At 40.1% G+C, this 12,708-nt stretch overlaps 1 protein-coding gene across 1 annotated transcript in view; it reads right to left on the bottom strand.

Moving 5' to 3' along the window:
• DSG2 (desmoglein 2) overlaps positions 1-12,708 on the bottom strand; it is a 51,464-nt gene that overhangs the window by 14,727 nt on the left and 24,029 nt on the right. The window contains exons 4-9 of the mRNA XM_040264794.1: positions 9,803-9,964; positions 9,541-9,685; positions 8,545-8,711; positions 5,649-5,786; positions 5,350-5,535; positions 1,327-1,592 (exon numbers count right to left, since the gene is read on the bottom strand). Of these exons, the coding sequence (XP_040120728.1) occupies positions 1,327-1,592; positions 5,350-5,535; positions 5,649-5,786; positions 8,545-8,711; positions 9,541-9,685; positions 9,803-9,964 (1,064 nt within the window). The remainder of the gene's footprint in view (positions 1-1,326; positions 1,593-5,349; positions 5,536-5,648; positions 5,787-8,544; positions 8,712-9,540; positions 9,686-9,802; positions 9,965-12,708) is intronic.

Below are 12,708 nucleotides of genomic sequence, written 5' to 3'. Positions count from 1 at the left end.
CTGCTACGGAATGGGTACAATACAGGGTTGGCATATGATAGGTTCTTTAAAAAAAAAAAAAAAATTTTTTTTATATTTTGTATTGGAAGATAGCCAATTAACAATGTTGCCATAGTTTCAGGTGGACAGCAAAGGGATTCAGCCGTACATGGATATCTATACATTCTCCTCCAAACTCCCCTCCCATCCAGGCTGCTCTATAACGTTGAACAGAGTTCCCTGTGCTATAGAGTAGGTCCTTGTTGGTTACCCATTTTAAATATAGCAGTGTGTACATGTTGAACCCAAACTCTATCCTGTCTCCCCCCCCATTCTTCACCTTGGCAACCATAAGTTGGTTATCGAAGTCTGTGAGTCTCTTTCTGTTTTATAAAGAAGTTCATTTGTATCATTTCTTTTCAGGCATCTAGTAGGTTCTTAATAATATATTCTGAATACAGGTCACCAGGATCAAGACAAACGTTGCAAGTTTCGTTAATCCCTGGACCAAAGAGCCTGGTTTGAATGAAGACCAATTTTCAAGGCTGATGATCAATTAAAACTGGTTTCCCCATTATTAAAATTTTAATGCATTATGCAGTTTTTTTTCCCCTCTTAATCAAAATTAAAGTGAACTTGCAGTAAATTTTACTTGCTACTTTCTTACCTCTAAAGACAGATTTTAGAAAGTTTCTTTCTGAACTTTTTCTTTGTTGCTATTTAGGCTTCTCAACCCAGAACTTTTTAATTAAAAAAAAATTTACAATGTTGCATTGGTTTCTGTCATACAACAAAGCAAATCAGCCATTATTATACATACACTCCCTCCCTCCCTAGTCTCCCTCCCCTCCTCCGATCCCATCTCTCCAGGTCATCACGGAGCATCAAAGTGGGCTCCCTGTGCCCTCACGGAGCATCAAAGTGGGCTCCCTGTGCCACATGCAACTCCTCACTAGCTATCCATCTTATACCCGATGGTCTGTGTATGTTGATGCCACTTTCTCCATTCTTCTCACTCTCTCCCTCCCCCACTGTGCCCACAAGTCCCTTCTCTATATCTGTGTCTCCTTTCCTCTCCTGCAAATAGGTTCATCAGCATCATTTTTCTGAACCCAGCCAGCCTTTGCCTCCCACTCGAGTCACGGAGGGAAGGGGGTTCCTGGAGAAACACCTGGCCTCCCAGTGACAACACAACTCCAGAAATTTCATTTACAGGCCTTTTGGGGTTTGTAGGCCCCCAATGGCAGGGTTCAAAGGACTGAAGTGTCCAAATTCCATCATGATTTTTGAAAAGAGGCATTCAAAGTAACTTAGAATGAGGAAATAATATTCATAACCATCTCTTACTTTACATTGGCTACTTTTCCAGTGTCTTCATCAAAAGCTTGAAATTTTCCCAGTATTTGGCCCTGGCTTAATTTCTCCATGCTCTCGCTAGTGTGAAATCGGATTGTGCTGCTTTTAAAATAAATGCCTTCTTTCACATTTTTCACTTTGACTTTGATGGGAATGGATGTCGGCTTGTATTTATCCTTAATTGATTTGTGAAAAGCTGCTTTGTTAGTGACGATAATGCTCAAGTCAAGATTCTTCATTGTTTCATAGTTTACCTCCTAGAAAGGCAAAATCAGAGGGAATTCTTTTAAAAGGGAAAACAACAGAACACATGCGTGTGGTTTTGGTGTCAGATATTATATGATCATTTAAAACATGAAAAATACAGCAGTACTGACTACAGTAAATCCCCAATATATAAATGAATTCCATTCTGAGAGCACGTTCGTAGTCCAACTTTGTTCATTAAGTCCAGCAAAGCTAGCCTAGGTATCCAACTAACACAGCTGGCTATATAGTACTGTAATAATACTGTCAAACAAACAATACATAAAAAAACAAACACAAAAAATAAAACATTTTTAATCTTACAGTACAGTACCTTGAGAAGCACAGTAGTACCGTACAACAGATGGCATACTGGGGCTGGCATCCAGTGAACTGGCAAGAAGAGTTATGGAGTGGAGGTGGGAGAGTAGGAGAGAGGTGGTAGAGCTGAAGGGTCATCAGCAACAGGAGATGGAGGGCGAGTTGCAGTTTCACTCACACTTTAACGTGATTGGACACACAAACACATATTCTCATTTTTGCAAGTTCACTACTTGAAGGCTCGTATATAGGGGACTTATTGTACTCCAGCTCTTAAAGTGATACCATGTCATTAAAAATCTGCAGCCCCATGGACTGCAGCCCACTAGGCTCCTCTGTCCATGGGATTTCCCAGGCAAGAATACTGGAGCAGGTTGCCATTTCCTTCTCCAAGGGATAGTCCTGACCCAGGAATCAAACCCCTGAGTCTTGCATCTCCTGCATTTGCAGGTGGATTCTTTATCACTAGCACCACCTGGGAAGCCTAAGGATGTTTAGGAAGCATCCCCAATTTTATTTAAGATCAAAATCATTTCAAATATATATATTATTTTTTAGCAATCTGAAGTGATTCTTTGCTTAATTAAAAAACGTTGAGGGACATTCAATATAGGTTAATATTCCTTAAAAACTGTTCCATGGGTTTGTTCTGGCAAAAAGGGCTACAGAAGTAGCAGGAGACTGCCAGCTCTGTCCCATAGCATATCATAAAGCTGAGACCTCATTGCATCTTATTAGGTAACACATATTAATTTGTCTCATTATTAATGATGGTCATTTTGATCCTTTGATCAAGGTGCTGTCTCCGAGGCTTCCCCACTGTAAAGTTACTTTTTGGCCTTTGTGATTCACGTGTATTTTGTGTGGCAGTACTTTGAAACTATTTAAGTTCCCCATTTCTCTGCAAACTTTCTATTTATGTTTGTTTATATTAGTATAAAAAAATAAAAGGAGACCTCCTGGAGAAAAAAAAATATTTGACTATATTAATATAAACCCAGGAAGGGTTTTTCAAATTTGTTTAAAAATCTGCAGCCCCATGGACTGCAGCCCACTGTCTCCTCTGTCCATGGGACTTCCCAGGCAAGAATACTGGAGCAGGTTGCCATTTCCTTCTCCAAGGGATAGTCCTGACCCAGGAATTGAACCTGTGAGTCTTGTATCCCCTGTATTTGCAGGATTCTTTATCACTAGCGCCACCTGGGAAGCCTAATGTTTAAGAAGAGAATCTAACCCCCTTCCTTATACCATGATGTCTATTAATAACTGGTTTGCTATTAATGCCATAAAAGATTAACCCTTTTCCAAATACTCTGTTCTTTGTGAATTGTGGTATTACATTTGATTTGATCAGTTTATCACTCTCTCTCTATATATTTTCCAATTTGTCCATTTTCTTTTTATAAACATTTCTATAGTGTTCTACTATTTAAATATACTTAATTTACTTAGCTATTCTGTTATTAGGCATTTGGACTATTTACAGTTAACATTGCTCTGAACATTTGCATGCAAGTTTTTTTTGGAGATAATGTATATGTTTTTATTTTTCTTGGGTGAACACCTAGGACTAAATTGTTGGGTCACTGGATTAGTACTCTATTTAATCTTTATGAAACTGCCAAACTGGCTCTCCCATTTAATGTTTCCACTGGCAATATACAGGAGCTCTGGTTTGTCTATATTCTCACTGATACTTGGTGGTGTTGGTCTTTTCTGATTGTAGCTTCTTTCTAGCCAGGTGTGCAGTGATAGCCCACATAGGCTTAATCTGCACCTTCCCTAATGGCTACTGATGCCGGGTATCCTTTACGGGCATACTTGCTATTTGCATATCTTCTTTAACTTCCTGTGAATGGAATCTGATGGTTGCCCTTATACTTTGGAAGTGATTCTTTATACAATTGAGAAAGTAAATTCATAATTTTATTAATCTGGTGCTGTCATTTTACTACTAAATTTACAGTAACTCTGTCCCTTTTTGTGCTACCACGGTGCATTGAGGGTATTTTTATTATTCCTCACTATGTGACTGCTTCTCCTTCTGTATATTACTGGCTTTTAATCTCAAGCACTGAGCAGGGTTGCACCTATAATCTATGACTAAAAAAGGATGCTTAGTTCTATACAAGAAGGTAAATTGATTTTGTCTCTAATGCCATTATCTATTTATTCAGTAATCATAAAATTTGTCTTCCCTTTAATTCAGAATCACTGCAGATGGTGACTGCAGCCATGAAATTAAAAGACGCCTACTCCTTGGAAGGAAAGTTATGACCAACCTAGATAGCATACTCAAAAGCAGAGATGTTACTTTGCCAACAAAGGTTCGTCTAGTCAAGGCTATGGTTTTTCCAGTGGTCATGTATGGATGTGAGAGTTGACTGTGAAGAAAGCTGAACACCAAAGAATTGATGCTTTTGAACTGTGGTGTTGGAGAAGACTCTTGAGAGTCCCTTGGACTGCAAGGAGATCCAAGCAGTCCATTCTAAAGCAGATCAGTCCTGGGTGTTCTTTGGAAGGACTGATGCTAAAGCTGAAACTCCAGTACTCTGGCCACCTCATGTGAAAAGTTGACTCATTGGAAAAGACTCTGATGCTGGGAGGGATTGGGGGCAGGAGGAAAACAGTACAACAGAGGATGAGATGGCTGGATGGCATCACCGACTCAATGGACTTGAGTTTGAGTGAACTCCGGGAGTTGGTGATGGACAGGGAGGCCTGGCGTGCTGCAATTCATGGGGTCGCAAAGAGTCGGACATAACTGAGCGACTGAACTGAATTTTATTCTGTTTTCCTCTGCTTTACAAAAAGTGGTCTATATACATATGGCCTATTGATAAATGGTATCCATAATTATTACAATGAAACTTCAAGTTAATTTTCCTCTGTTCTGTTATACATTATATTATCATCATTCCTTTATTAGGATTTACTTTACTTTACTGTATAATAAATTTTTGTAAAAATGTGGATGCTTCTGGAATCAATTTTTTGTCTGTGACTTAACAAAATGTTTTGAAAGCTTTAGCTTTGCATTTTATTTTAAAATTTGATATTCTATCATTAACCATTTAACATATAGTGGTGTTCTTCCTTTTTAATTTTGTTTAAAAAAAAAAACCCATCCTCTAAATTTGTTTAAAAAATTCTGTAGGAGTCAGGGTTTTAAATGTTTAAGACCCATATACTTATAACATGATTTAATTTTTATTGATTCAATTAAGCAGAATTATACACTGTGTTTCAAAATGTGACCCTCACACTACTGACATTAGAAATACAAAGAGTGTGACCACTTACAACCATAGAACTTGGGCAAATAGGGATGGCACCTATCTCTAACATTGTGGCACCAGTACTAATAAATATTTGGAGCTCAAAATACATCAGAGTCCTCCTCTTGACCAGCTTCTCTCATTCCAGGTTTGAACACTAAGTCCTTACCTTAATCAGGGTCACGATTCCTTCATTAGTTTGAGTATCAGTTTCTATGCGGAAATAACCCCCTTCATTTCCTGAGGCAAAAGTAAAATTTGCTAACCAATTATCCGAGCCTACTTCATCTGCATCGGACACTTTTATGCGTAAAACCTCTACGTTGGCTTGGTTTTCTTCAACTGATCCTTCATACTGCAAAACACAAACAGGAGGTTTTTATTCTGATGGAACACAAGCATAAGTGATATATTTTTAGTTATGACTGACATGTGAGTAGGCACATTTGTTATAAAAATAATAGTTACCACGTTTCTGTCAACTACAGGTATATTGTCATTGACGTCCAAAATACGAATCTGAACTTGAGCTTGTTTTACTGGTTTATCTGTTATTTGTCCATTGCCATCTCTTGCTTCTACCGTCAAAGTGTAGCTGCTGTATTCCTGCAAGGCAATGAAAAAGATCCAGCTGGGGTGAAGATGAATTGCTCCCAAATCTGTCTTTCTGGCTTGAGTTCACTTTATCATCAGGGGAATGAACCTCAGTACATTTTATTCATAAGTAAGTTTCATGGGGGCTTCCCTGGTGGCTCAGTGGTAAAGAATCTGCCTGCCAATGCAGGACACACAGGTTCGATCCCTGATCTGGGATGATCCCACATACCTCGGAGCAAGTAAGCCTGTACGCCGCAACTACTGAGCCTGTGCTCTAGACCCCAGGAGCTGCAACGACTGAAGCCTGAGGGCCCTACAGTTTGTGCTAAACAACAAGAGAAGCCACCGCAATGAGCAGTCTGTGCACCATAACTAGAGAGTAGCTCCCACTCGCTGCCACTAGAGAAGAGCCGGTACAGCAACAAAGACCCAGAGCAGCCAAAAATAAATAGGTAAATATTAAAAGACATCTCATGACCTGCTGTTAATTCTGTGAAGATGCTGTTTGCCATCAGAGGTTTTTTTAAAAGGGCAGAAAAGCCTAGAGCAGTTGTTGACATCAAAATTCTTAATTACGTCATTGGTGATATTTATCAGGAGATGAGTCTCTCCTTAAAATAGTCTGAGCACAAAAGTGCTTTCAAAAGGTAGTCAGCATTACATTGGAAGTGATGAGACTCTAGAAATTAGTCTTTTTCTAGCCCACACTTCATTTTAGGTTAAAAGTTAAGTCATGAAGACTTAACCCCCCAAGAACACTGGGTCAGTAAAGGCAAAACTTGGTGCACGGGAGAGACAATTCTTGGAGAACACGACCTAGAGAACAACGTCTCAGATGTTACTCCAAAGGGGATCCGTCTCTTCCATGTGGTCCCTTCTGATGGCTCCATCAGTGTGGTTGAAGTTTAAGAAGGAGCCATGCAGCGAGTGCCCATGCCCGGGACCCTGTGCAGAGCAAAACTGCTCAGTGAAAGGCAGGATGGCAGAGATTCTGGGGACCAGCTGCCTGAGTTCCAATTCTGACATGCTAGCTATGTCGGACACACATTATCCCTTTGACTCTTGGTTGCCTTCTACATAAAATGAGGATAATAACTGGAACTGCTTCACAGGGTTTACAGGTTCATTAACTGAGTTAATCCATGTAAAAGGCTAGGAATAGCACTGGGCACATGGCTTGCCCAGCAAGTGACAGCCAGTATTTTTTTTTGCTAAATGTTTCAGAGACAGAATCACACTACTACTTCAAAATAGTACTTTTCCATTCTCATTTTATGTGAAAAGGTAGAGTAGAATTCTAGGAGTAACAATATCCTTTAGGGATTCCCTGGTGGTTCAGATGGTAAAGAATGTGCCTGCCATGTGGGAGACCCAAGTTCAATCCCTGGGTCAGGAAGATCCCCTGGAGAAGGGAATGGCAACCCACTCTAGTACTCTTGTCTGGAGAATCACGCGGACAGAGAAGTCTGGTGGGCTACAGTCCATGGGGTTGTAAAGAGTCAGATACAACTGAGTGACTAACACTTTCACTATCCTTTAGAAAGATATTAAAGGAATGTTGACTCGCATGCTCTTCTTCTCTGGCCAGAGTTAAATAATTTTTTTAAGCATTACAAAATACGCTGATTGTGTCTGATGATGATTTATGTTTCATGACAATACAGCGCTCTAAGGATCATCAACATTTTACCACGCATGCTGTTAACATCTTTCTATGTGCAGCATTTACGAAATCTTGTCTTCTCTTTTCAACTAAAATGTTCCCTTTGACTTAGAAATAAGAAAATGAAATGTTTGAGAAAATATCCTTTAGGAAACAACTCAAATTTTCCTCCAATTTGGGATTTACAATAACTCTTTCCTTTACAAATACTTCTATTACTCTAAACAGGAGTAATAGAATCTCTTTTCCTCCCTCTGAAAATGTATTAGCAGTAGGAGAGATTCCTGAAGTTTCATTACAGAACCACAAAGTAAGGAACATTGCTTTAGAACTCTCTAGCAAACAGATCCTGACTGGAGAGGCCCTAGGTCAATGCTTATGTAATTTAAAAATTTCTAGGAGCCACATGAAAAAGAAATAAAGAGGGAATTCCTTGGTGGTCCAGTGGTTAGGACTTGGCACTTCACTGCTGGGTCCTGGGTTCAATCCTTGGTCGGGGAACTAAGATCCCACAACCACATGGTGTGGCCAAATAAATAAATCATTAAAAAAAAAAAAAGTAAAAGGAGACAGTTGATACTAATTTTATTTTTTTTTTGGGAGAGTAGAAGTATCTTGGTTTGCCTTTTCATTTATAAAAACATTTGGGGGGTTTTCTGGTTGATTATCTTCCTCTTCCTTTACCATGATGCCTACTTACAGTAATGACAGGGGATTGTTTAAACACCAGGTGATACTAGTTTTAAACAAAGAAATTTCATTTAACCCATGTTATCCAAAATGTTATCAATTCAGCAAGTGATCAACCAAAAATTATTAAGGTGATATTTTAACATTCTTCTTCTTTTTTTTCCATATTATATCTTCCCAATCTGGTGTATATTTTCCACTTACAGCACATCTCAACTGGGACTAGTCACATTCCGAGTGGCCAATGGCCACATATGACTGATGGCTATGATATTAGCACATCCCTGGAGGAGGATCATTCTGAGTTATCCTATGAGTGAGTAACACAAAACAGTCAGAAAATTAGACTAGAGAGAGAATAAACTGGAAGGAGAGGAGAGCAGAAAAGATGAATAACATGAAATATTAATTTACCTCTCTGTCCAAGGTAATACTGGTTGTATAGATCTCTCCTGTATCTTTATTTAGGTAAAACACTGGAGAATTAGCAGGTTCCTGAGACACGATCCTATAGGAAATTTTAGAATTCAGAGTGTTGGGCTCATCTGCATCGGTTGCGGTGATTTTCATCACAAGTGTATCTGATAGCAGAAAATGAAGGGGTCTAAGATGAAGCACAACTTTTAGCACGCTTACGTTGTTATTATTTTATGTATCATATCAGCTTGTTCCAAAAAGGATTTTAGGTATGTATCAAATTCAGTTTACTAAGATCAAAGAATTTAAGTGCTTGAGGGAGCAAGTGTGAATGGAGGTAGGATTAGGAAAAATAAGATAAAAGTGAGGCTGAAGTCAGTATATATAATTTTTAAGATGAAGTCCTGGACACACTATAGCAGGGCCACAGATTTGCTTATCACATTTCTAATAACCAATACAAAAAAAGAAAAATGAACAGATACACATACATGCTTATTAAAATAAAAGCAATTCAGGAGAAGCATAGCTATTCTTTACATTCAGATCAAAGAGAAATTTCTCCTGCAAGCCTCCATATAGAAAGCTGCATTTAACACTTGCATTGAAGCCTGGAGGTAGAAATAATATGTCTAAGGTTAGCAAACTACGGACAGTGGGCCCAAGCCAGCCAGCCACCTGATTCTGTGGATAAAACTTTACTGGAACACAACCATACCTATTTGTTTACATAGCATCATAGGGCCGCTTTCCTGACACACGGTGAAACTGACAAGTTGCAACACATACCTAACCTAGCACATCAATCTACCATATCTATTTTGACGGTAAAAAAACTTAAAAAATCAGTTCCAAACCTAGATCAATCAGTTTATTATTATTTTTCCTGTGGGTAATATTCAGCCTCCACTAAGACAGAGGTTTCAGTGTTCAGTTACATGCTGGGCACAGAATGATCTTGGGTACTCATTCATAAAAACAATAAACTCTTACTTGCTGCACTTAGCTCTTCAACAGACCCAACAAAGACGTCCTGTGTGAACACTGGCTCGTTGTCATTGATGTCAAGAACTTTAATTCTGAGTTCTATTGGTTTCTCTAAGTTTTTTCCTCTTTCATCCAAAGCGTAACCAGTTAGCTGGAATCATGACATACATAATAGAAGGCATTTAGGCTGAGGTCATTCAAGTAGCACAATTTTAAAAACATAAAACTATTACCCAAGAAAAGCTACAAATGCATAAATTGGTCTTACCAGAAAAAATGGCGTTTCTTCTCGATCTAGAATGGTGGTAACATTCAGTTCTCCGGTGTCTTTATTAAAGACAAACACACCAAAAGGCGGCTCTGTGATCCCCTTTCCAGTGTATTTGTATGTAATTTTTAGTTTTTTTTCTTCTGCAAGATCAGAGTGTATCTAACATAAAAATAAGAGAGGAATGCTTCAAGTTAAACGCTAACTTACAGGTAATGGTTTTAATTGAAAATTTCGCTCCGAAGCTGTTGGATGTTGAAAGGAGGGAGGTGGGAGACACAGGTGATCCAGAGCAGAGGTGCTGGGGTCAGAGCACCCGGGTCTAGGCATGTCACAGCTACACTAGGCGTGATGCTGATGGTTACCTACCCTCCCATGTGTCAGTGTTCTTACCTGCAATGTGAAGGGACACTTCTGCCTACCTCTTATGGTTGTTATGAAATTAAGATATCATTAGGGGGGTACATCTTGGTTTAAATTTAGGTAAGGTAGCATTTGCAGACTCAAAACCACCTTTATAACTCCGAGCATCAGGAAGGTATGAGTAAGGCATCCTTTCACAGGAGGGTTAATATAGTCAAGCGCTTTGCCTACTTGGAATGTTCCTGCAGATTAGAGTTTCAAACCTGGGGGACTTCTGTAGTTAACACCTTCCTCCTCTAGAAAGAGCTCTATTTGTATCTCTAACTTGTTTGTTTGCCATTTCTGTTATCTCTAATTCTTCATCGCTAAGTGTTTTTCTGTCGCCCCCTACTGGATCCTCAATTTCTCTTTTCAGACATCACTGAAGCCATTACCCACCTCTGCCCCTCCAGTTCTTCATCCTGAAATTTCAGAATTAGCTACACATGCTTCCCACAGGATTCCCAACATGCTCTGGGGCTGAGGGTGCTGCTGAGAATGAGATGCGGCTCCAGCCTCCTGCCAAGCCTGCTCTGCTCCTGGAGGAATGGGGACCCTGGGGTGGTCCGGTGATCACTTTTCACTGTTTTTCCCTGTGTTTCTTTTGTCTCTTTTTCTTTTTTTGCCAAGTACATGCATACACACACACAACCCATGTGTATGTGTATACACATACATCAGTATTTATAGAGAATATTCTAGATCTTTATGTGCTGACTATATATTTCACTTATGTTAAAAATAAAATCAAACTGTGTGTGAACCTAGCAGTTGGTTGCATATGCATATGTATGCACATAAGAGTATGTAAGTATATACATACTTATGTATTTCAAAAGATATGAAAGATACTAAGCTGTTGACAGTATTACTTTTAGATAAAGAATCTATAAAGTTGGGGAAATACAACAGAATGTTTTGCTTTTTATGTAAATTTTACTCTTAACAACTTTTATAATTAAAATTAGTAAGAAGAATAGCTAATGCTTACTGAACCCCATGTATTTTAGGGAAACCTATTGAAAGAATGAGTGAATAACTCAGATATCTCATCAAACCAACAGTAACCAAACCAGAAAGCTTAACTGCTTGTATACAAACTATTACGTAAAGTTATGGGCTTCACTGGAGGCTCAGACTGTAAAGAATCTGCTTGCAATGCAAGAGACCCAGGTTTGATCCCTGAAGGGAATGGCTACCCACTCCAGTATGCTTGCCCGGGAAATCCTATGGACAGAGGAGACTGGCAGACTACTGTCCTTGGGGTTGCATAGAGTCGGACACGACTAAGCGACTTTCACTCACTTCATGTAAAGCCATAATCAAACATTTAGATTTAAGAGAGCTTTTATCAAAATAATATATTGCTGGAAAAAGGAAAGTGTCTTCTGTTCCTGGCTGCTATTTTTTTAAAGGAGCTTGTTGTGTGTGCTGTTTATAAGGTTGGAAAGATGAAGGTACCACTTGCCTATGAACATTTATTCATTCACACAAATGTTTACAGGATGTTGGCTCTGCTCGGGGCACAGGGTGTGCACGAGCTGTGAGTCCTGAGGACCAAGCCCCTGCCCTCAGGGAGCTTACACTGTACTGAGGGAACCAGACAACAAGCAAGCAACTTATGACATACTGTCCTGGAGGTGCTGCTGCTGCTGCTGCTAAGTCGCTTCAGTCGTGTCCGACTCTGTGTGACCCCATAGATAGCCCACGAGGATCCCCCATCCCTGGGATTTTCCAGGCAAGAACACTGGAGTGGGTTGCCATTTCCTTCTCCAATGCATGAAAGTGAAAAGTAAAAGTGAAGTCGCTCAGTCGTGTCCGACTCATTGTGACCCCATGGACTTGCAGCTTACCAGGCTCCTACGTCCATGGGATTTTCCAAGCAAGAGTATTGGAGTGGGTTGCCATTGCCTTCTCCACCTGGAGGTGAATAAGCTATAAACCGAGCTGAACGAAGTGAGGGGATTGAGGTGGGGTGAGGCCGGGAAGGGAATTCTTGGCCAGAGGCTTTATGCTGTGAGATACTGCAAATACCTACGGGGAGGGGTTCCAGGCAGAGGGAACAGCAAGTGCTAAGGACTGATGCTAAAGCTGAAGCTCTAATACTTCGGCCACCTGATGAGAAGAGCTGACTCATTGGAAAAGACCCGGATGCTGGGCAAGATTGAAGGCAGGAGAAGGGAAAGACAGAGAATGAGATGGTTGGATGGCATCACCGACTCAATGGACACGAGTCTGAGCAAACTCTAAGAGATAGTGAAGGACAGGGAATCCTGGAGTGCTGCAGTCCATGGGGTCGCAAAGAGTCAGACATGACTAAGCGACTGAACAACCAAAGGGTGGGAGGCTGGTATGGGCTTTGGGCTTGTGTCAGCTTAGGGAGGTGGCAGAGTGTGGGATGAAGGCTGATAGGAGCTGGGGTCAGAGAGGAGGCCAAAGTCAACAAATCCTAAGAGAGCTCTTGTTGGCAGAGGTGAGGAGTCTATTTCCTCCACTGCAGTGGA

Source organism: Oryx dammah, unplaced genomic scaffold (genome assembly GCF_014754425.2).
Source record: "Oryx dammah isolate SB20612 unplaced genomic scaffold, SCBI_Odam_1.1 HiC_scaffold_22, whole genome shotgun sequence".
In the NCBI taxonomy this organism is placed as follows: Eukaryota; Metazoa; Chordata; class Mammalia; order Artiodactyla; family Bovidae; genus Oryx; species Oryx dammah.
This window is presented reverse-complemented; position numbering and strand designations above follow the sequence as displayed.